The 25,303-nt window shown below is 43.7% G+C and overlaps 1 protein-coding gene and 1 long non-coding RNA gene across 10 annotated transcripts in view; one reads left to right on the forward strand and one right to left on the reverse strand.

The window, feature by feature from the left end:
• Positions 1 to 15,396, reverse strand: part of LOC133235248 (uncharacterized) — a 318,764-nt gene extending 303,368 nt beyond the window's left edge. For 2 of the 8 annotated variants that reach the window (XR_009732500.1, XR_009732501.1), the window contains exon 1: positions 14,816 to 15,384. This is a non-coding gene — a long non-coding RNA (uncharacterized LOC133235248). Of the gene's footprint in view, positions 1 to 14,815 lie in introns of all 8 variants that reach the window. The other 6 variants (XR_009732499.1, XR_009732503.1, XR_009732497.1 and 3 more) reach the window with 6 other exon arrangements.
• The window catches only part of ADAMTS9 (ADAM metallopeptidase with thrombospondin type 1 motif 9), a 163,189-nt gene continuing 150,257 nt past the window's right edge, over positions 12,372 to 25,303 (forward strand). For both annotated transcript variants that reach the window (XM_061396475.1, XM_061396476.1), the window contains exons 1-3: positions 12,372 to 12,575; positions 13,150 to 13,550; positions 18,813 to 18,975. In XM_061396475.1, coding sequence (XP_061252459.1) covers positions 12,461 to 12,575; positions 13,150 to 13,550; positions 18,813 to 18,975 — 679 coding nt within the window. In that variant the 5' untranslated portion in view covers positions 12,372 to 12,460. The remainder of the gene's footprint in view (positions 12,576 to 13,149; positions 13,551 to 18,812; positions 18,976 to 25,303) is intronic.

Below are 25,303 nucleotides of genomic sequence, written 5' to 3' on the forward strand. Positions count from 1 at the left end.
ATGGTACACAGTAGGTGTTAAATAAATATTTTTTGAATAAATGAATGTCTTCCTGGTACATAGTAGGTGTTCAATAAATATTTTTTAATAAATAAATGTCTTCCTTGTTTATATAGTCAGGGGCTGAGTAAGCATCTACTTTTTCCTGAGACTCAATAATTATTCTCCAATCATGTTTTAATTCCACACTTACTGTATATCAAACACTTCCATTTCTATATAAATCACAAGCTCCTGTCAAATTTCATTCAAAAACCTGACTTAGCTATCAGAAATCTCTTTGTAGTGTTTGATCACATCAGTATATGTGAGGTTCTTTTCAAATAGTGAAATACATACTGAATGTTACAGAAAAAGCTACCATTATGCGTAATTTATGAAAAAACTTTTCCCTGAGGGTAGTGATGACACTGTATCTTCTTTATATATTGTTTCTTTATTTTTAAAAAATATTGTTCTCACTAAGAAAGTAATATATTCTTATTACTAAAAAAGGCAGATAATACGGGGGTAGGTATCACTGAAATGTAATAAGTATGGAAGATCTCCATAATTCCTGGTTTCAGAGATCACAGTCATATGGTTATAGCATGATGTAAATCCCTCTTTCTAGATTTTTTTTCCTATGCAGATCCTGTTCAGGTTGAGATTTTGCTCTTTTATTTTGTTTTTAGGAGCCAATTACACAAACAACACTGTGACTCATTTACTTAATAATCCAACTTGGACATGTTTATATGTTAAAACATACTGCTCTTTCTGACTCTGAAATAATTGCCCAATATTTCATTGGATTTACTGTTTCTTGATGGTTCCTTTCCCTTTCCACCTGATCAGTGAAGTGGGGAGGACAGGATCTTGAATTATGTCTGTTTTCAATTATTAGGACCTTTATCCCTCCTGGACAAGAGGACCAAAGTCACCATTCAGGGAGTTATTCTCTACCTCTGCTCTGTCAGAAAAGGTGCTTAGAGCAAATATAAGTTCCATGAGGTCCAGATTTGTAGTCAGCATTAATGAACTGAACAATCAGCACAAAATAAGAAGTGCTGATTTTTAAAATGTATATGGGTGAATTTGTGTTGTTGACTGTAATTAGAATTCAGGCACCACCGCCACTGTGGTAAGTGCCCAGAAAAAAATTAAACGTCCAAAGTATAATTGCTGTTTGTAACTGCACCTCTAGCACAGAGCCCAACAGTAGCTAAACTTTATTCCAGTTATGCTTGCCATGAATTTCCCTGATATGTACCGTCAGACCTGTTTTTAAGTGGGGAAAAAAACAAATGTTTTTCTTTGTGCCAGCTTCTGATAGGGACTTGACAAGGTGCTAATTGCCAGGCTTACATTTCAGGAAGCAACCTATTTTCTGTTATTGGTGCCTATTAATACAAAGACAGTGCATGGTGAATATACCATTTCCAACTGGCACTGATTTGATGTCACATAATCTCATTACCATGTCAAGCTGTTGCATGCAATGCATCTGTGTTTTTCCACATTAAGTAAAAAATGAAATTATTTATCCCTGCCTCTAGCCCCTCTCCATTGTCCTTGGTAGTCACAGTAGCTGAGATATTTTGAAAAGTTCTTTGAAGACCTTCTTTGTAGCAGGCTTCCACATAAGCTCACAGGGAATTCAAATCCTGAACCACTTTATAACTAGAAGGCAGGCCTTCTGGCCATATGCTATTTTAATAGCAAGGACCATAGTACAGCCTGAATAACATAAAGGTACTGAGCTGAACTGAGGGCCATGAGAGTTTATAAGGATGATTGTTGCTATGAGACCCCTGAAGAAGACCAGTGTTCACAAGACCCAGTCTTACAGGTAGGTCATTGAGTGGTCTGGGTGTTGGAAAAGCCTCCTCTTCATCAACCCCAGTTGGACCCATATCCGGAAGCCTCACCATTTGTGACTGACTCCCTAAACCAGACCCTCTATAGGCCTGGCTGGACTGATATCTGAATTTTTTCTGACGTCTAGATTTCTACTCTTTGAGATTGTGTTCTTCACCATCGAAATTTATGCTATTTTAAGCTTTGCTGTTGTTGTTTAGTCACTAAGTTGTGTCTGACTCTTCTGCGATCCCGTGGGACTATAGCCCGCCAGGCTCCTCTGTCCGTGGAATTTTCCAGGCAAGGGTTGCCATTGCCTCCTCCAGGGAATCTTCCTGACCCAGGGATCAAACCCCTGACTCCTGTATTGGCAGACAGATTCTTTACCACTGAGATACCAGGGAAGCCCGTGATTTAAGAATACAGACCTTGAAATCAGAAAGTCTACCTTTGAAGGCCCATTTAGCTACTCACTAGCTGTGTAACCTTGAGCCCGTTACTTATCCTGTGTTTATTTCTTCCTCTCCAAAGTGGAGCTCATGGCATTCCTATTTAATTGGGTTGTCAGAAGAATTGACTACAACCTAATCCATTGTTAGCTGAAGTAGTAAGCCATCACAAAGGTTAACCATTATTATGATTAATACCTTTACAATAGACAGCCTATTAAACATCTTCTGGCAGAGGAAATTACATTTTTGCATATGTAAATATTTTCTACCATATAAAAACATTTTTAAACTGTTCATTCAGTGGGGAAATTGGGTTCTGGCTAATGTTTTGGTTATGTAAAATATTCTGCCAGATAAAGAAAATCCAGTATTTGAAAAAAATGCTAAATTGGACTTATTTAAGGACGCAAAGGAGAAATGAAAGGATATATATATATCCTTCTGAATGCAGAGTTCCAAAGAATAGCAAGGAGAGATAAGAAAGCCTTCCTCAGTGATCAGTGCAAAGAAATAAAGGAAAAACAATAGAATGGAAAAGACTAGAGATCTCTTCAACAAAATTAGAGATACCAAGGGAGCATTTCATGCAAAGATGGGCACAATTAAGGACAGAAATGATATGGACCTAACAGAAGCAGAAGATATTAAGAAGAGGTGGCAAGAATACACAGAAGAACTGTACAAAAAAGGTCTTCATGACTCAGATAACCATGATGGTGTGATCACCCACCTAGAGTCAGACAACCTGGAATTCGAAGTCAAGTGGGTTTTTGGAAACATCACTATGAACAAAGCTAGTGGAAGTGATGGAATTCCAGTTGAGCTATTTCAAATCCTAAAAGATGATGCTATGAAAGTGCTGCACTCAATATGCCAACAAATTTGGAAAGCTCAGCAGTGGCCACAGGACTGGAAAAGGTCAGTTTTCATTCCAATCCCAAAGAAAGGCAATGCCAAAGAATACTCAAACTACCGCACAATTGCACTCATCTCACACGCTAGTAAAGTAATGCTCAAAATTCTCCAAGCCAGGCTTCAACAGTATACGAACCGTGAACTTCCTGATGTTCAAGCTGGTTTTAGAAAAGGCAGAGGAACCAGAGATCAAATTGCCAACATCCGCTGGATCATGGAAAAAGCAAGAGAGTTCCAGAAAAATATCTACTCCTGCTTTATTGACTATGCTAAAGCCTTTGACTATGTGAACGGGAACGTGAAAGCCACTCAGTCATGTCTGACACTCTGTGACCCCATGGACTATGCAATTCATGGGATTCTCCAGGCCAGAACACTGGAGTGGATAGCTGTTCCCTTCTCCAGGGGATCTTCCCAACCCAGGGATCGAACCCATGTCTCCCATATTGCAGGCATATTCTTTACCAGCTGAGCCACCACTGTGTGGATCACAACAAACTGTGGAAAATTCTTCAAGAGACTGGAATACCTGGCTACCTTACATGTCTCCTGAGGACATGTATGGAGGTCAAGAAGCAACAGTTAGAACTGGGCTTGGAACAACAGATTGGTTCCAAATTGGGAAAGGACTATGTCAAGGGTGTATATTGTCATCTTGTTTATTTAACTTATATGCAGAGTACATCATGCAAAATGCTGGGGTGGATGAAGCTCAAGCTGGAATCAAGATTGCTGGGACAAATATCAATAACCTCAGATATGTATATACCACCTTTATGGCAGAGAGTGAAGAACTAAAGAGCCTCTTGATGAAAGTGAAAGATGAGAGTGAAAAAGCTGACTTAAAACTCAACATTCAAAAAACAAAGATCATGGCATCTGGCCCCATCACTTCATGGCAAATAGATGGGGAAAAAGTGGGAAAAGTGACAGACTTTATTTTCTTGGGCTCCCAAATCACCGTGGACAGTGACTGCAACCACAAAAGTGGAAGATGCTTGCTCCTTGGAAGAAAAGCTATGGACCTAACAGAAGCAGAAGATATTAAGAAGAGGTGGCAAGAATACACAGAAGAACTGTACAAAAAAGATCTTCATGACTCAGATAACCGTATTTAAAATTAGAGATATTACTTGGCCAACAAAAGTCCATATAGTCAAAGCTATGGTTTTTCCAGTAGTCATGTATGGATGTGAGAGTTGGACCATAAAGAAAGCTGACCTCCGAAGAATTGATGCTTTTAAACTGTGGTGTTGGAGAAGACTCTTGAGAGTCCCTTGGACTGCAAGGAGATCCAACCAGTCCATCCTAAAGGAAATCAGTCCTGAATATTCATTGGAAGGACTGGTGCTGAAACTGAAGCTCCAATACTTTGGCTACCTGATGCGAAGAGCTGACTCATTGGAAAAGACCCTGATGCTGGGCAAGATTGAAGGCAGGAGGACAAGAGGGGTGACAGAGGATGAGATAGTTGGATGGCATCACCAACTCAATGGACATGAATTTGAGCAAGCTCTGAGATATGGTGGAGGAGGACAGGGAAGCCTAACGTGCTGCAGTCCATGGAGTCACAAAGAGTTGGACATGACTAAGCAACTGAACTGAACTGAAGCAGAATATAAGAAAGAAAGAGTAAAGCTGTTTAAAAATGAAAAAAAAAAAAAAGTTTTGAAAGGGTAGCTAAAGCAAGGATGAATGTGAAGAAATACACAGTCAGTGAAATATAACCATACACCTGACATATTTTCTTTTTCAGTAGAAGTGTAGCATGCATACATGTGTGCTCAGTCACGTCCAACTTTGGGTGTCCAACTCTGTGACCCCATGGACTATAGCCCACCAGGCTCCTCTGTCCATGGGATTTCCCAGGCAAAAATATTGGAGTGAGTTATCATGTCTTTCTCTAGGGGATAGTCCCAACCCAGGAATCGAACTTGCATCTCTTGAGTCTCCTTCTGGCGGTTTCTTTACCACCGAGTTGCTGGGTAGCTTTCAGTAAAACAAAAAAAGCCCCATAAGCTGGTGATGGGAGTAGAAGGAGGTTAACAGGGGAAGGAGTGCTTGGTGGCCAGCGCTGTTCTCTGTCAAACTGAATCAGGAATCACTCTTCCTAACTGCTGCTGCTGTTAAGTCGTTTCAGTCGTGTCCGACTCTGTGCGACCCCATAGATGGCAGCCCACCAGGCTCCCCCGTCCCTGGGATTCTCCAGGCAAGAACACTGGAGTGGGTTGCCCTTGCCTTTTCCAACTCTTCCTAACTAGTAAGTGGGTTAGTCAGAAGGTGAGAGTGCAGATTTGGATGTTTAGAGATCAATTCCTCTGTGCCAGCCACTAAGCCAGCACCTCGGTCCATTCATTTTCACAGGACCCCTTTGAAGCAGGCAACTGTGATTATAACTGTCTTTTCAGGGTATGGAAAGGATACAGAGAATGCACTCTTACTCTATGCTCATAATCCTAAAGTAGGCATTGGAGAAAACCTAGCTCTGGAAATTTCTACTCTAGAAAGTAATAATCATGATAAGATTCTAATTAAAGCAGGATTTTTCTCCTAGGAGTAATGATACCATGAGATGATACCATGAGAAATGATACCTCCATCATTCCTGGAGTTCCATATGTGTGCATGCATGTGTGTCTTTGTGTGTGTGTGAGACAGAGAGTAAGAGAAAGAAAATGATTTGCAAATTAAAGGAAATACTGGCTCTGAAAACTAGAAACAACTTTCAATAATTATAATCTCACGCATTTAAGAAATATGTATTGAGTGCCTATTAGGTAGCACCAAGGGGTTACAGTGAGGATGGTGATCGATTTGCTGTTGCCCTCACATAGTTTAAAGTCTAACAAATAACACCAAACACCAACAAGATGAAAGGGGTGAAACAAAGTAGGGCAGAAGAAGTTCAGATTTCAGGAGGCATATAGCATCCTGGTACATCTCCCAACAATCCGAGCATTGTCAGATTCCATGCTAGCAAGGGTAGCAGCTGTCTGTGTTGAATGTGGACTTTCAGGAAATGGTGAAATTGTATGTGCACAGACTGCAGTGCTTTCTAACTTGGCTTCAGTTTAAGAGTGGTTTCAATCTGAGCACTTCTGAATCATTTGTAGTTATGATGTTGAAACCCCTGGTCTGGAGGTCTCATTCTACAGTTACTGAAGGAGGCAGAATAAGGATCTGAGGCCCAAAGAGTCTCAAGCAATTGTTAGTGGGATTCACTTGGGGCTCCAAAGCCTGGGTAATAGCTAAAGTATAGTCTTCTGGAACAATAAGTAGGAAAGGAACACCTGATACATAAATAACTTTGTAAAATTGCCATGAGCTAGTCATGAACTATCTCAGAACATCATAAAGACCAGACTAGGACATTCCATGTAGGCTCAAAAGGAGTTATTTAGAACTGTAGATTTAGCTTTCAAATGAAAAGAAAGGATATTCTTACAGATCATACTCATCAGGCCAGGTATAAAGGCTGAATGGTCAGAAACAATTAGATGGCCATCTTTCTGTCACTAAGCTGCTTTTATTTACAGAGGTAATAAGTTTTGCAGGTAAACTGATTCCTGATTAAATCCCAACTCAGCACATTCTAGCTCTGTAATGCTGTATTGGGTCATTTAACTTTGCAGAGTCTAATTTTCATCATATGTAAAATAGAGCAGAACCCAGACAGCAGAACTGCTATGGTGATAGTTTAGTTGCTAAGTAATGTCCAACTCTTTTGCGACCCCATAGACTGTAGCCCACCAGGCTCCTCTGTCTATGGGAATTCCCAGGTAAGAATACTAAAGTGGGTTGCCATTTCCTTCTCCAGGGGATCTTCCTGACCCAGTGATCGAACCTGAGCATTCCAGTCTCCTGCAGTTACGACCGGTGGCTCTGCCTGCAAGGTGGGAGATGCGGGAGATGCAGGTTCCGTCCCTGGGTCAGGAAGATCCCCTGGAGTAGGAAAATGGCAACCCACTCCAGTAAACTAGAAAATCCCACAGGCAGAGGAGCCTAGCGGGGTCACAATCCATGGGGTCACAAAGAGTTGGACGTGACTGAGCACACAAGCACACATGCTACCCAGTACTGTAGACTTACCTATTCCTGAAGCCACTTACTGCTGACTACTCAGAAAACAGTTCATTATATTTCTGCCTCTTGGTGTTTGCCTCTCTTTTCGGTGTGGGTTTTCCCTTTCTGTGGAAAGAGATGGCTTTGCTTCAGATCTCCTTCCTGCTGTTTTCACTGGTGTTCTGCAAAGTCATATGTGATGTCATCTTTCACATTTCTGTTGACCAGACTGTCTCTCCCTAGTGACTCATCTGCATCATCACTCCTCTGAGATTTAATTTTCATGAAGAAGCATCCACAGAAACCTCCCATTTAATCTACAATAACATTCAATTCCAGTAAAGCTTGGGAGAAGAAAATGGGCTAAAATCTGTCCTTCCTTTAACTCCAGGTGACCTCAACAAGATGTTCTTTGTTCAGGGAAGACTTCTCTAGGGGGCCAGTTATTACAGAATCTAGTCTCCCCTCCTGCATTCAGGTATATTTATATATTCCTATATATATAGGACCAACTTCCAAACTGCATACACATGCGTTTTCTTTTATAATTTACATTTTATTGGTTGTTTTGAGGCTCAGTACACATACATTTTAATTTTTAATGGATGTGCCAAAAATCTAAAATAAAATCATGTTAACTGTGATTCTTTTCTAAACAGTTATTCCAGTTTCCAGCCAAAAACTTGGTGACAAAAATTTCTTTAAAGGATACCAAATATAAATGTTTTATCATTTATTAATTTATATCATTTATTTATATCACATATTTATGTACATTAATTCGATATTTGCCTTCTTTAAATATGATAAAGTCACTTTAGGACTGCTGAAACAAAATAGAGGTTTATATTTATTCATTCATTTAATAAATATTTCTTGAGTTCCTACTATGTGCCAGACCCATACTAGATACTGAGAGAAACATCCTGAAATATCAGTGAGATAATTAAGATTATCATGAAATACTTAACAATAGAAAATGAAGTAAGAGAGTCAAAGATACGTCATACATAGCAAAGACAGTTGAGGGAATTCTCTTGATGATTTTAGCCACCTCCACCCAAACCACTCCCCCAAAATTTGGCAGCATTTCAGATCAATGATTTACTCATTATACACAAGTAAATCATTGATAATTATAGTTATCAAAACATTGATAAATATATATATATAATTATGAACTTAGACTAAAGCGCTGAAACTGAATTTGAACCATATCTCTGACTTAGGGGACCCTTAAGGCAATGCCAAAGAATGCTCAAACTACCGCACCATTGCACTCATCTCACACGCTAGTAAAGTAATGCTCAAAATTCTCCAAGCCAGGCTTCAGCAATACGTGAACCGTGAACTTCCTGATGTTCAAGCTGGTTTTAGAAAAGGCAGAGGAACCAGAGACGCTGGATCATGGAAAAAGCAAGAGAGTTCCAGAAAAACATCTATTTCTGCTTTATTGACTATGCCAAAGCCTTTGACTGTGTGGATCACAATCAACTGTGGAAAATTCTGAAAGAGATGGGAATACCAGACCACCTGATCTGCCTCTTGAGAAATTTGTATGCAGGTCAGGAAGCAACAGTTAGAACTGGACATGGAACAACAGACTGGTTCTAAATAGGAAAAGGAGTACGTCAAGGCTGTATATTGTCACCCTGTTTATTTAACTTATATGCAGAGTACATCATGAGAAACGCTGGACTGGAAGAAACACAAGCCGGAATCAAGATTGCCAGGAGAAATATCAATAACCTCAGATATGGAGATGACACCACCCTTATGGCAGAAAGTGAAGAAGAACTAAAGAGCCTCTTGATGAAAGTGAAAGACAAGAGTGAAAAAGTTGGCTTTAAAGCTCAACATTCAGAAAACGAAGATCATGGCATCCGGTCCCACCACTTCATGGGAAATAGATGGGGAAACATTGGAAACAGGGTCAGACTTTATTTTTCTGGGCTCCAAAATCACTGCAGATGGTGACTGCAGCCATGAAATTAAAAGACGCTTACTCCTTGGAAGGAAAGTTATGACCAACCTAGATAGCATATTCAAAAGCAGAGACATTACTTTGCCAGCAAAGGTCTGTCTAGTCAAGGCTATGGTTTTTCCTGTGGTCATGTATGGAAGTGAGAGTTGGACTGAAGAAGGCTGAGGGCCGAAGAATTGATGCTTTTGAACTGTGGTGTTGGAGAAGACTCTTGCGAGTCCCTTGGACCGCAAAGAGATCCAACCAGTCCATTCTGAAGGAGATCAGCCCTGGGATTTCTTTGGAAGGAATGATGCTAAAGCTGAAACTCCAGTACTTTGGCCACCTCATGCGAAGAGTTGACTCACTGGAAAAGACTCTGATGCTGGGAGAGATTGGGGGCAGGAGGAGAAGGGGACGACAGAGGATGAGATGGCTGGATGGCATCACTGACTCGATGGACGTGAGTTTGAATGAACTCCGGGAGTTGGTGATGGACAGGGAGGCCTGGCGTGCTGCGATTCATGGGGTTGCAAAGAGTCGGACACGACTGAGCGACTGATCTGATCTGTCAAATTATTTTACCTCTTTCAACCTCAATATCCTTATCTGTAAAATGGAATTACTATCCTGCCTGCCTCATAGAGCTGCTGTAAAAATTAAATGTTGTATTAAATGCACAAGGGGTAGCACATAAAGTTGATTATCATCATTATTATTATTCAGACAAAAGATTTTGACTTGAATTGTTTAGCTCCCTCAGTTGTCCTGTTCGTTTATTATGATTTCAAATATCTTCCTAAGATTTTTGTTTTTAAGACTTGTTTATAGATTTAAATCCAGAGGTAAGCTCGTAACACTTAAGAGAGGGTGAATAAACTCCCTGAGAATGAGAAATTCAGAAAGCCAGACTCCTAATCAGTTCAGGAAGTTCCAAGAGAAACTTTGTATTTTTAGTCCCTATCAGCTGTAGAGATGGTTATTTGTATCAGGAGCAATGTTAAAGAACCATAAAAAAAGTTCATCCTTTAATGCCAAGTCCTAGAAAGAAAGCCACTGAGAAAGAGCACACAGTGAAACCTCTGTCCTTACATATAATCATTGCTATACTGTTAAGTTCTTTACGGGAGGGATTCAAATTGAAAAAGAGGAAAATTGTTTAATGGGAAATACTGCAATATGCTACCTTTTTGAGTAATTTTATGGTGGGAGTCCTAGAACATTTTCTATAGGAATCAGCTAAGAGTTTGATTTCTTGATGTTTTTCTGTTTCCTGCTAAACTGTCAGCAAACCTCAGACACTGTGATTGTGAGAAATTTTTACTACATAATGATAAGAAAGATTGTGTATTAGAAGAAATGTCTTTTAGTCAATACCTTGAAGGTTTAAGAAAAAGTTTTAAATATTATTCTTTAAAAATCTGATTGTGTGCTTAACAGGGGTTTCTATTTTGCCGTCTTTACACTGTGTGCACCAATCATAAATTCCAGTCAAGGCAACATTGGTCTGTTTGGGTTAACAACTTCTTTAGGAAATTCTATTCTTGCCAAGTCATTTCTCCCTGTATCAGGAGAAATATTTACATTAATATTTCCAGAGTAGTGGACACTTATAGAATATTGCTTTAGTCCCCCTTCCCCCACCCCCAACCCCAGTAGGCAGTCTTTGGTGTTTTCATCCCTGAGTGCCAGCCTTCCAAGCAACAGAGAACTCTGGTTCGGGACTTGGGGGGCAAATATTCATTTTTTACAGAAATTGTTCAAAACATACAGAATTAAACACCTCTTTCACTGTCTCTCTCTCTCTCACACACACACACACATGCGCACACACATACATACACACCATCCCTCTCTGGCAGAATTTCCGACTTTAAAATATGCATCCCGTCAGAGGTAGGTATAGTTAAAAGTGTCAGCTTTAAACTGTTCCAAGCATTTCTCTGGCAAAAAGCAAGCGGAAGTGGTTGAGAAATCTCTGCAGGCACTGGTGCTTCCCCTCGAGTCAATGACAGTCCCCTCTCACTCTCCCCCGCTCCCCATATCTCTAAAACCCGAGGCACTTGGGGGCGCCGAAATCCCCGCCTCCTCTTGCTGCCCAGAGCAGTTCTTAACCTTTTTTGGGCCGGAGACCTACAGAAAGCTATAGACACTCTCTCGATGGGTCGGAGGTTGGGGCAAGCACAACTGAAAAGCTTTGGGAAACTTTGAGGAGACCATGAATTTGAAACGCATCCTGAACTGCCAGATGAGAACCCCAGCTCCCAAACGCTTGACCTGGGGCGGTGAGGCCAAGAGCGGAGCTCAGAAGCCAAACCGCCTCCCTCAGTGAGAAACTGTGGGACGAGAAGGCGCTCCTGCGCTGGGCCACTTTCACTTGTGAGAAACCAAAAGGAGACAGGGACAGAAAGAGAGAAAGAGAAGAGAGAGAGATGGGGACCGTGTAGAAAGAGAAAAGGGATGGGGGAAATGCGGGAACTAGAGAGGTGCACAGAGGGACGGGGAGAAGAGACCACAAGCGGGAAAGGGGGCAGAGAGCGGACTGACAGGGCGAGGGAGAGAAGAGATTCCGAAGGGAGAAAGAGGATACGGGAGAGAGACTGGGAGCGCCAGGAAAAGGGGAGAACGTTCTCTACTCTGTCTTGCCAGGGCAGGGAGTCTCAGAAAAGCCCGTCCCGGGGAGATGGCGGACCGCACTCGGCGCCCCTGCGCTCCCGGCGACTCTGCGAGCAGCAAGTACCGCACAGCAGCCGAGGAGCCGAGTGGCAGGAGGCGGTCCCCACTCACTCCGCTTTCTCCTCCCCTCTGCGAGAGGCGGGGACCTGAGTATTTGAGTAGCGCCCCCCCTCCGCCCCCCAGCCCCCCATTCAAGAAGCCGCTCCGCTATCCCCGCCAGCACAGGGCGCCCGGCGCGCCTCGGAGCGCACGTTCCGCGCTTTCTTCTGCCGGCTCCCTGGACATTATGCGGCCAAGCAGCCGAGCCCCAGTCTTCCTCCTCCTCCTGCTCCTCCGGCTCCTCCTGCGGCCCGAGCGGCTCAGCTCTCGGCAGGCGGCGGCGTTGCTCAGCCGAGCGCAGACGGGACCCTCGCCGCGAGACCTCAGCGACTCCTAAAGTCAAAAGTTGGCGGCGGGCACCGGGCTCCGCGCGCTCTCCGCAGCCGCAGCCTCGCAGCCAAGGAGGGCAGGAGGGGAGGGGGGTGGGGGCGGCTGGGGAGGGGTGGGGAGCACCATGCAGTTTGTATCCTGGGCCACACTGCTAACGCTCCTGGTGCGAGACCTGGCCGAGATGGGGAGCCCAGATGCCGCGGCGGCCGTGCGCAAGGACAGGCTGCACCCGAGGCAAGGTAACGAGAGTCGGCCACGGGGACCCTTCCGCCCCTGTCGCCACCTCCTTAGCCTCCGTGTCCGACGGCGGACACCCCGCAGCGGAGGCCTCTCTCTCCCCTCTCCTTTTCCTAGAAAGAATTATCTCCCGCTTTGCAGCTTCTCCCTTCTTTAGGTCATTCCCAGCCAATCTCTCAAGAGACACTGTGGAAAGAACTTAGTCGTCCGCCCCCTTCTTTTAGCCTGATCTTCCTCCTTACCCACGCCAGGCCCCAAACCTGTTAGTAATTGGGGGCACCAGCTCGTCGCATAATTCAGGGTATCTGTCAGGATCTATAATCATGTTATGTATTTTGTCTTGTTCAGTGTCTGACTCTGACAGCATCTAACACTTTCTGATACATAGTAGGTGTTCAGCAAATATTTGTCCAGTCACTGAAGATGAAGGGATTGACTTGAATGGGGAGGAAAAAGCTGGAAAATAACTTAGGAGAGCCCCCCCCCTGCTGCCCCCCCCACCCCCCACACACACTTCAAGTTAAAACTTGCAGAAAACTATATTATTGGTTCATGTGCCTCTGCTTCTCTCTACAGTGAAATTATTAGAGACCCTGAGCGAATACGAAATCGCATCTCCCGTCCGAGTGAACGCTCTCGGAGAACCCTTTCCCACGAACGTACACTTCAAAAGAAGGCGACGAAGCATTAACTCTGCCTCTGACCCCTGGCCTGGCTTCGCCTCCTCCTCTTCCTCCGCTACCTCCTCCCAGGAGCATTACCGCCTCTCCGCCTTTGGCCAGCAATTTCTATTTAATCTCACCGCCCATGCTGGATTTATCGCCCCAATGTTCACTGTCACCCTCCTTGGGGCACCTGGGGTGAACCAGACTAAGTTTTATTCCGAGGAGGAAGCGGAACTCAAGCACTGTTTCTACAAAGGCCATGTCAATACCAAGTCAGAGCACACGGCCGTCATCAGTCTCTGCTCGGGAATGGTAAGTGGACGCGCGCCCCCTCCCCTGCCCTGCCCTTTCACCTCCTCACCCGCTTCTGGAAGACTTAATTGCTCTCTAGCCTAGGACCCTCACTGCGCCGTCTCTCTGCTCTAGCATTAAACATGCGCTACTAACTTGTTTGCGTCCTACGCTTTGGGTGGCTACTCCGGCGAGTGTGCTGACACTTGAAAGAAGCTCATCCCCGACACCGCCCCCTCCACTAAGTCCCGGGAGGGGGAGTTCTGGATGTTTCGGAGCTTTCTAGGGTCCAAATTCAGCTCCACTGTTGAACTGCGTGTTGCCCCACACCAGTAGGTGGCTGGGGTGTCGGTTTCCAAACTCGAAGAGACTTGTCCTTGCCTTCTGCAAACTCGGCCGCCCAGGAGTGGAGCAGCTGAGCACTGGGAGAACCCGACTCCTTATTGGTGCATCTTGAGTCAGGGGTGTGGGCTGAGAATCCCCAGTGTCGGGTACGGGGAGTTCCTTCTGTGTGTCTTGGGAGGGCGGTGCGTAATCTAGAGTCCCCACGTTCTCTCAGGGTCTTTTTTCACGCGCCAGGAACCCTGAGGCTGAACTGGATTGACAGGGAACAGGTCCGGTCTCAGGAACGGAAGGGTGGGCCCAGGGTTTAGGGGGCGGGGAAGAGGGCGGGGCCTGTCCTAGATGCTTTGCTTCAGCAAGAAACTAGGAGTGGGGGTGCGTCGCAGTCCGACTCTGCACCCTGCTGGCGGGGTGGCCCCAAGAAGCAGAAATATTGGGGAGAGCTTGGAGAGATTTCAGTTCTCTTGAGATTTCCACTACCCATGGGGTGCCAGAGAATTCGAAAAGGGAGCCTGAAGTGCACATTTCTCTAGAGAGGGAGGGTGAGAGGGCGCGGAAGTCACCTCCATGCGTTGCAAAATACGCACTTAGCAGGGGACCCAAGCTGGTACCCCTACCCGGTGTTTATTTACTCACCGCCCCCTTCTCTTTCCCCCTCCCCCCGCCCCACTTGCCCTCTTGTCTGCCCTACACGACCTCTGCCCTCTCCCTTTTGTGAGATTTGAGGGTCCGCTGTAAGGTTTTGGCCCAAGTGAGAGCGGTTCTAGGACTTCCCCAAGCGACGTGCGTTTCTGCCACGCGCTCTGACGCAGACACTATCGTGGGTCAGGATCTCCCAGCGCACAGGGGCTGTGTGCCCTGCTCCCCAGTGATGCAATTACTTTTCTCCAGAGCACCCATACTCCCCGCCGTTACCTTTTCTAAGTGGAAGCTTGACTACTTACCCAGGGATCTTGGCTGCCCTCTTCGCGCGCTGTTGTTCGTGGCTCGCGAGTCCCAAATGTTGTTGCATCTATCTCCACTGCTCAACCGAGGGGTCGGGTGGGAAGGGAGGCAAGCTTGTAGACTGAGAGGAGGGAGGTTTAGGCTGCTGGGATGCGAGGATGAAGATGAACCCCCTTTAGCCCCAGCAAAGTTCCCAGAGTCGCGGTGCGTCGTTGTTTGGGGGTGGGCGGAGACGGCAATTTGGCGAAATGGGAGGGGGTGCTGCATGAGTCATCGCTGCCCCGGGACGCCTGGAATCCTTCTGTTCTTGGAACGGTTGTTTGATCTGGGTGGGTATAAGTCAGGTGCTGGAACCCAGAACATCAGAGTGTGCCCAGATCCCAAGGCTGTAACCCACAGTTCCAGAACCTTACTGATGGTGCTGCGTGTGTAAGTCAAGTTTGTAAACAGCCTTTACTCCTCCTCCCTCCCCGCCTCCACACCCTGCTGAGTGGCCCCAGCAGTGGTATAAACGTTTGCTGCGCAGGACCTTAATTTCTGCTGGCAATTTTAGGTGGTAACTCGCACTTGTAACTGCCGAGTAGTAACTCTCTTAGGGAACTGAGGGCCAGGACTTAAGAAAGACGAACTCCCTAGACCTTGAGGAGTCCATTTGTATTGCGCCTAATTTGCAGTCTGGCTCTTTTTTTGGAGGGGAGCGAGGTGCAGAAGATCTGGCATGTTATCTGAAAAATAGTGCGAGGTAGCCCTTTATAGCTGGAATGAATCTAGCTCCAAAGCCCTTGCCCCTTTGTCTTCCTTTTGGAATTTATCTTTCTTGGAAAGATGTCCCCGTACCCGTTTGGTACTTGTAGTATCTTGGCCCTCCTCCTGGCCCTCTCAGGAAATCTTCCTGGAAATTGTTCATTCTTTAGGCTGGGCCATGCCAGCCTTCCTCCCTTCCCTCACCCCACTGGTCAGTGATTAGTTTCCCTGAAATCCTTCTTAGATGTGTTTCTCACCTGTTCTAAGCATCCCTACTCTACCTCTAAACCTCTTTGCTTCTCTCTTTCTCTCATTAGGGCTGATGTCTAAGAAATACTTCTGTCTGGCTTCTTCTCCTGGTCTTTTCTCTTTAATCCCTGCCACACACTGCTTGTAGATGACTGATGACAAGGTGCAAAATCACGTCGCTATCCTGTTCAGTTACTGCACAGGCCTCCCCACTGCCTAGTGAATGACTATAAACCCTTCCGTCTGGCACTTAAGGCCATTGCCACTGCACCTCCTCACCCCTTTGTACATCCAGAGTCTAGTCTCATCTGTCAAGCTTTGCTTCACAAATCCTACATTTCAGGCAAACTGTTTTTGCACATTTCATTTCCCTCCCATCTCATAACCTTTGGGCCCTTGGATTTACTAGGTGAGTGACCTCAACCAGCTTCACATGCTCAAATCACACCCTTCTTTCAAAGTGTAACTAATGTATCTTGTTCCCCAGGAAACCTCTTCCTAGTCCTTCAGACTGCTGCCATCTCTCTCCACTTTCACAGACATATACCTCTCTCCCTGCTTGATGTTTAGTGTGCTCTCCCTTGTATTATGGCTCTTGCAACACATGTTCTATCCCCTTTCCCTGGAAGGAGGGTCAGCATCAATTCATTTCTCTCCCGCAGTGCCTTTTATATATTGTAGTAAGTACTTACAGCCTGTATTTGAATAAATGGTCACCTTAGCCAAGAAAGGGTTACTCTTCATTCAAACAACTGTGTTGTGAATCAGCCACAAATTAATTTGACCTCATTTATATTCCTTTTACTGAACTCTTATTATGTGTCTTGTACTGTAATAAGTGCTTTATGTGTGCATTATTTCATCTAAATCCTTACAACAGCCCAATCCTTGAAAGAACCCATTTTGCAGTTGAGGGCACTGAATCTTTGAGAGGTGGGGACTTGCTTATGGTTTCACAGGTAGCAAGTGACAGAGCTGGAGTTCCCAGCCAGTCCTTCTGACCATACTCTTAACCATGGGCCAGAGACTGAATCTGTGTTCCTAAAGAGAATTTCAAAGTTGTTGTTGTTTTTTTTTTTTAAAGGCACTAGACTAGAATCAGGGTACCTGAGTTCCAAATTTAGCAGGAGAACTATTCAGCTGCTTCTGTATCACTGAAAGGGACAAGTCATTTCCTGCCTCTGGACCTCAGTTTCCCCTTTTAATAATCAAAGATGCCAGACCTTCACCAGATGGGCTCCAAGATTCTTTCTCAGTATTTGTGGCCCATCTCTAGTAGCTTTCACATGTTGTAGTCGGTTTCTTGCTCTGTGCTCAGAGAGCACCAGAGTTGTGTTTTGAAAATAGGGAGAGGTGCCTGGGTAAAAGCAAACTTGTTAAATCACTTCTTCTCTGGAAGCCAGTTACTCTCTTATAAGATACTTGTCTTATTCTGACACTATCTTGTCTCTAAGTCTTATCTTTAAGTCAGGGATGAACCACATGGAGACTTTTTTAAAAAAAATTAAAATACTAGATCTTACCGTTAGAAATACCAAATCTGCATACATAGGGTGATTTCTCAAATTTAAATTTATTTTTCAACTTCCCAGGACATTTTGACACTTAGCTGGGTTTGGGAACCCCAGTGCTTAGCCAAGTACTTTAAAACTTTGTCATGCCTAAGAATTCTAAAATGTCAGTTCTTGGGCCCTACCTACCCCCCAGATATTTCAATTCAGTAGATTAGAATTTGGGTGGAATGTGATACTTCAGTGCTGATACTGCCATTGATGTTCAAGGACAGTCATTTCCTGGATCCGGGGGAAAGTCAAAGGCCCTTGCCTTTTCCCCAACACTGAGGGAAAAGGAACCACAGAGAAGGTGAGAAAAGCTTGATTTTTTCCTTAAAACACTGCCCAGTGGCATGGCATAGGGAACTTTTTATTGCTCTTGTAATGTTTCCTTTGGGTGGTTCAACTTTGCAGCTTCATTTATAATTTGCAAACCTTGTGGGTATATGGGAAGGGGAGGAGAAAGAGTTACCGTGAAACTCTTAGTGACTGGCAAACACAAACTATATCCTGGTGGTTAGAGGCTGGCCAACTCTGCAACACCAAAAGCCACTTCTGTTCCAAGCCCTGACAAGGTATCCCTTTGCTAAGCACTTTACACATATTTTGGGCTTCCCTTGTGGCTCAGCTAGTAAAGAACCTGCCTGCAATGCAGTAGACCTGGATTCAATCCCTGGGTTGGGAAGATCCCCTGGAGAAGGGAAAGGGAAAGGCCACTATTCTGGCCTAGAGAATTCCAAAGAGTCAGACAGAACTGAGCGACTTACACTTCACTTATACACATTATCTCGTTTAATCCGCACAATGACAGTAAATAATTTTATCTCTCATTGATAAACAAGGAAGATGAAACTCAGAGTAGTTAAGGAGCTTACCCAAGGTGGGCGAGCAAGTGGTGGAACTGAGATTGGAACCTTGGGCAGCCTGCCTGGAAAGTCTTATCCTGGGTCACTCCCTGTGGTCAGGGAAAGGGTTGACAAGAGGCTCCTCTGCCATTGTCCCTGGCAGCACCACCTTGAGTGCCTTCTGGTCAATATGTGCTTCCTGATTTTGAAGTCAGGATAAGGCTTTCTTGAGTAGGCTTTTCTCTTTGAAACTGATACTTGTCCCTGTTTCCAGGCTGTCTTAACACACAGAAACCCTCTTTCAGCAGCCTGGAGGAGTGAATATAAATCAGCTTAAGCACCAAGGAAATATTTCTTAGAGGCTGATTTGGATAGCAGGTTCTGTAGAGTCCAATCAAAGGTTAAGGTACTGATATGGCAGAGAGTGAAAAAAGAAAAATAAAAAAAACTACTCCAAGTATATCAGTAAGATTTTCAGCTTAAGGAGCCCTCATGGGAAAGGAGTTGGGTAAGATGGCACCACTTACTTGGCATTGTTCCACTGTCCTTTTCCTCCCAGTGGCTAAGTTATATTAAGTCAACCTCTCATCTCTCTTTATTTGCAGCTGGGCACATTTCGGTCCCATGATGGAGATTATTTTATTGAACCACTACTGTCCATTGATGAACAAGAAGATGAAGAGGCCCAAAACAAACCCCACATTATCTATAGGCACAGCACCCCCCACAGAGAGCCGGCGACAGGACGGCATGCATGTGACACCTCAGGTATTTGCGTCTTGCTTAAGCGGAGGTCCTACCTGTGTGAGCTGGGTTACTTGCCAGGCCTCAAAGAGGTAGCTATTTCACAGGCTACAGAGCTCTACCATTTACATTGTCTTTGTTATTTAGTCTTCAAGCCAGGTAGGTATATTCCCATTGTACAGATGTGGAAACTAAAAAGAAGTTTAGTAACTTGTCCAGTGTCGCACAGTTAATAAGTGACAAATCCAGGAGATGAACTCATACAGCAGTGACGTCAAGCCCACTCTGGGCAGAGCCACCTCTTGTTGAAGTTGCTGATTTTTAGGATTAAGCTTTAGTGATGTCTTGAGGCTATTGTTATTGTATTCATTAGGACTTTTTTTTTTTTTTTTAACAGTGTACAAGTATGAAAAAGTCTTACAAATGGAAGGCACAAAAATTTCTATATGTTTACTGAAATTTTTTTCAATCAACTTCAATGTAACTAATGTTCTGTGACTTCAGGAAATACAGGAACGGAGCTGTGGTTTGTGCTCTCAGGTGTCAGTTGAGTGCATATATACCTGCCATAGATTTTCTTCCATCCTGGTCAGATTCTTGGAGGCTTGGTGCTGACATGCTTGGCCGTTGTCCGTTATATTTCCCCTGGGCATGCTGGAAAGCTTATGCTTATGTATGCTTCTCAGTGAAGCACCCTTTCACTATCTCTGATGCCTACTTATTTCTCTCTGATGGTCCTGTTTCCTTAGAAACCATCTGTCTGTTTGGTCCTGTGTTTTAGGATGTTTGTTAAAATAACCATCTTTTTTATTGTTTCTAAAATGGTATCCCTCCCCCCTATTCTTTATTTTTTAAAGTCTCTTCCTCAAATTAAGTGATTTCTCAGGGTGTTTCTGGTTTCTCCAAAAAGACCAAAATTCAAGACCAAGAAGGTCTTCCTAAAATGATCGCTTGTTTCATCTTGTATCTATATCAGGTTGTTCCACTGTGGCAGAGTGTGATGTCCTCTTCTCTCCCAGAATTATTAGTTCTAAAGTGAAACCTTTAATGTAGGATGACACTGGCTTGTAATGTGGTACAGCCGAGTCGTAGGGTGTGTCATCCGGCTTTATCCCATTCAGTCCTGTGTTCTTAACCACCAGGGCTAATTGGAACATAACTGAAATGTTCTGTCTAGACTCTACAGAGCCAAGGGGTAGAGATGGGAGTCTGGAGTCAGAAACAGATGTCAGGGTGCCAAGACTGCCAGCCAGCTGCAAGTTGAATGGCAATTTATATCTTTGTGGCCCTGCTAATAAGAATATAGACCTTAACTTCTGACTTTCTAAATCTGAACTAGGAAGTGCCTATTTTATGCATATGTGTAAAGAAAGGAAATATATCTCTTCCATTTCTATCTTATATAATGTACATTCAAAAGATAAATAACATTTTCATTGATCAATTTGTTGAACATTAGCACTTTGTGACACTCTTCTCCCTAAAGTAAAAGCAAACCACCATTTTTTAAAAACTGCCTTTTATTATTTATTATGGTCCTATTTTTTGCTGGCATTGGGCAAAGCACTTTACCTACACGACTTCACTTAATCATTACCACAGCAACCCTACGAGTCAGACACCAGTCTCCCCTCCATTGTGTCTGGTAAAGGAGCTGAGGCTTTCAGAGTTGGAACAGCTTGCCTGAGATCTCACAGCTAGTCCGTGATGACAACCCATGATTTCCTGTCTTATCTTGCAGCCTTTGCTGTGTACAGTTGTGATGTGTATGAGTGTGTACATTCAGGTGTGTATTTGTGTGAAAGAGAGAGAGAGAGAGAGAAGTCTCTTTTAATACTGTCATTCCAAAAATCCTCTGGGTTCATTTTCTTAAATTAATTACCAAAATAAATAGACATTTCGTTTTCTGGAACAGAGGACAAGTCATTGTCAAGTTCAGTTAAAAACACAAAAGAGAGGGAATCTGCAAAAGTAAGGAAAGAAGACAGCAAAAAATGCTTTTGTTGTCTTTACCATTTTTTTGAAAAAAAAAAAATGTTTTTTCAAAACCACTTGTGTTCTAATTATCTGTACTGGGGCCTCTGAGCCATCTTCCAAATCAGCAGTGCCAACTTTTAGTTTTCTATCTGGTTTTTTGCTTGCTGGTGACCAATCTGGCAGACCCTTCCCTCACCCTGTGTGATGATTCAGCAGGCCGGCAGTTTTGATTGGCTCTTTCAGAGGTTGCTGTTGGACTGTGCCGCTCTGGTTTTTCTCTCCCAGCTGCTTCTGTACCCCTTCTTTGAGTTCATATACAGGAAGCTCAGAGCAATTGCAGAGAACTTTGGAACATGGCACGTTTCACCAGCAGCCATTAGCAGCATGGACAAGCAGATCAGAAACCTCCAAAATCCAGGGAGCTTTGGCACAGGGAGTAAAAGTAGGTGGGGGTGGGAGAAGTCCCTCTGGCCAGGGATTATCTGGCCAATGCAAATATCAGTTCATTCAGGTTCAGAGATTTTCCCCCTAAAAGCAGTGGTTGGTAATCAGAAAGTGAAGTCGCTCAGTTGTGTCCAACTCTTTGCGACCCCATGGACTGTAGCCTACCAAGCTCCTCTGTCCATGGGATTTTCCAGGCAATAGCACTGGAGTGGACTGCCATTTCCTTCTCCATGGTAATCAGAGGTAAATTTTAAAAGTGCCCTGGGAGCCTCGTGCAGATTCTTTAAACAAACTCCTCTTGCAGGGAAGTGAGATGGAGCAAGAATCAGTGGGGTTTAAAAAGCATTCCAAGTGACTTAGAAGTTCAGTTCTATATGAGAGTTCCCAGTAAAATGAGATTTCAGGCAGTAAGCACTGTCCATAGCTGGCACTGTCTTTGCATCTCCATCACTGCTTTTCATCTTCACTTCTCATAAAGTGATAGATGATTCGAGCTAGAAGAAACTAGCTCTAGGTCAACGTGCTAGCTCTACCCAGATGAGCAAACTGTAGGGTTGGGATGTTAAGTTACTTGTTTACGGGAGTGATACTTAAATATTCAACAAGAAACCTTCAGAATTTAAATTGGCCCAAGGCTGGAAGCAGGCACCTGGAAGCCCTCTGCTGAGCTAGGTATAACCCTTCAGTTGCTGGATGATGAGAGTCTTCCTTGGGGCAGGGCACTGTGGCTGTGACACTGCTTCCTACAGACAGAATAGAAGTCTTGCTCATTTCTGATTGTTAACGTATGTTGAATTTTCAAACAGGATTCTGAGATAAGTTCTGTTAAAAAGACATGTAGAAGGAGTCTTATGGAGTAAAAATGTTATGGAATTAGAAAGGAGTCTACAACATAATTTATTCATTAATGTGTGCATTTATTCATTCAACCATGAGCTATTTGAGCTATTTATTGAGTAACTTCTCTATGCCATGAGGATTAAACCATCTTTTTACAGTTAGGTATGTGACCTGAAGCACATTTAGAACATAAAGTAAGAGTAACATGAGTAACATGTCCCTTCCAAGAGGGTAGGTAGGACTAAATAAGTATGAAATAAAGAAAACTCCAGGGACAGATGGTAGACAATCACTGAATGGGAGATTTTTTTTTAATGATCATAAAAATAGAAATTAAGACACCATAGCTAGGTATGGTGACTCAAAATATTTGGTATTTAGACTCAAAATACCAAAACTCAAAGTTAATCATATCCCTGTGGTTAAGCTTAGAGCTTCTTGATCATCTGATCATAAAAAGCCAATAAGAGACTTGCCCCATGGTGCCCCTGCCAGTGAGTGGCAGGGCTAAGAGCCCTTTCTTTGTATTTATCTCTACCTAATGCAGCATTTTGAAATTTTATTTCTTGCTACTTTCTCTTAGCTCAGTTTCTGTGTCTCTGTTTTCCCATCATTGGTTGTGTCTACCTATGTGCCCATTGGCCACTTGAGTGTCTATGCATTGGTTTGTGGTTTCCATCCTGTTTGTAGGTTCCTCAGGATTCAGGCTGGGGTGTGGGGTAGCTTCTCTTTCTTATGGCAGGCCCTTGTGACTGGTCTCCCTTGCCCACTGGATCCTCAGTAGAGGTCTTTGAGGTGACTGCCTGACCGCCCTAAACGCCAGGGGGGCCGAGTGGTAGACTCATGGGAGCTGTTTGGGAGAGTTTGTTGCTTTTTAAAAGCCCCCACCTGCTGATCCTTTGCATTGCATTTCCAGATGACGCCCCAAGTTCTGTTTTGCAGACACCTGCTATTTGCCTCTGGATTTTATGCAAGACGATTTAGTTGTTTTTGTCAATGAAAGAGATGCATTTCCCAATAGGTGAATGAGAGAAGGCAGGAGAAAAGACCAACAGACCAACAGAAGGTTGTTCTATTTGCCTGGACCTAAAAAACAGTGACTCTCTGTAACTAAAATGCCTCTCTCACCCTTCCATCTCAGCAAGGCTCGCTCTTTTGCTCTCCCTTAAGGCATTTAAGAGTTGTACACTCACTAACCCATCAGTGCCACTTCTAGTTGGACATTTGTGTAAACAGGTTTATATACTGAGTCTGGTGTTGTTTATTATAGCAAGTGACTGGAAACGACCTAAGTGTCTTTGGTTGAAGGATAGATCAATAACTGATGAAGTCTACATTTGATGGATTCTTATGCAGCCATTAAAAATGATGGCATAGATTTAGGTTAACAAACCCAGAAATAGATATATTAAGTGCACACACAAGTGATGAAGTAATATGAGGGTATGATCTCATTTTTAAAAATAATGACAGAGTATGTGGGAGAGCATGCATGTATAAAGAAAAAGATCTGAAGCAGTAGTCACAAAAATATTAAAAGGGACTATTTCTTGTTGGTAGGAACATAGGCAATCTTTACGTTTTTAGCTTATATTCTTATATTTTTGTCATGATTCTATAATAGGTTCATAATCAAAAAATGCAATTGAAAATAAAAGGAGGAGTGGCATATAATTATTTTGTAATCCCAAGACACTTGTCACCAGGGACAAATAGCCAAGTCAAGACCCCACGTTTCTGTCTTTGGGATGAGATAATCCCAGCTTCCCTGGTGGCTTAGAGGTTAAAGCATCCGCCTGGAATGTGGGAGACCCAGGTTCAATCCCAGGGTCGGGAAGATCCCCTGGAGAAGGAAAATGGCAACCCACTCCAGTACTCTTGCCTGGAGAATCCCATGGAGGGAGGAGCCTGGTAGGCTACAGTCCATGGGGTCGCAAAGAGTCGGACCCGACTGAGCGACTTCACTTTCACTTTCTTTCACTCTCAGTACCCAGACAGATAAAATTCCTGCCTTGTGGCTACTTCTTTGGAACATCAGGGCTGGTCAAAGCTGAGACTCCATTCCCACATAGCTAAACTGCCTTATGCCTGCTGTACTAACTGTGGGATTATAATGGGATTACCGTGGCTTAGTCTTAGTTCAGTGCTGGGAGCTCTGCCTGTCACCCCATTAGAGTGTACTGTCACTTCTTGGTTGGGCTCCCAAGGATGCAATTGTAAAGCCTGGAAAATACAGGACGCCTATGAATTTGCTGTGCTACACACTTTCCATATCTTGTCATATGTCATTCATTCATAAATACTGTGGGTAGTTATTATTAGCCTATTTTACGGTTGAGTAAATAACGTCTCAGTGAGGTTGAGCCTCTTGTCCAAAGTCACACAGCTGGTATAGGAAATTGGCTTGACACTTGAATTCAGATCTGATTCCAGTTTGCTCTGCTGTGAGCCGAACTTCATTGAAAACACAAATGGAAGCTGCCATCTAAAAAAAAATCCCTTTTCACTCAAGTTTTCAGAACATCCTCTCTGACTTCTATATAATCTCATCTAAATAATACTAACAGTGGCTAATGTTTATTGAGTGCTTATTGCATGGCAGACACTGTTACAAGTGTTTTCCATGGATTAGATTTAATTTTTACCTCAATTTCCACTTTTGCAGATAGGAAAACGGAGACATAGAAAAAGTCCTTAAGGGTTACAGCGCTCCTAAACATACCATTTTCCACAGCCCTTTTGTCCTAGTCTGGCTAAAGTAGTTTTTTGGCCTGTCCCTTTGTTGATTGAATTGCATTTGTGTATGAATTATTTTTGCTGGAACTTTTTTTTTTTTTGCTGGAACGATTTTTTTTAAAATGCATTCCTAGAATCTAATTTGTTATGGAGGAAGATTGCCTGCTGCCTGGAATTCCCACTGAGGTTCTGATGACTCACAAAGCCTGTGTCTCTAGCTTGCTTCTGTTGGAGTATATACTTGTTACACATTAACCTTGTGTATCCCATTAATAATTTAGCATAGATTAGCTGATTAGATTAGCTGCCCTTAGAGTTGGGCCCAAATGGAGTGAGAGACAGAGGTAAGGAACAA

This window comes from Bos javanicus, chromosome 22 (assembly GCF_032452875.1).
Source record: "Bos javanicus breed banteng chromosome 22, ARS-OSU_banteng_1.0, whole genome shotgun sequence".
In the NCBI taxonomy this organism is placed as follows: domain Eukaryota; kingdom Metazoa; phylum Chordata; class Mammalia; order Artiodactyla; family Bovidae; genus Bos; species Bos javanicus.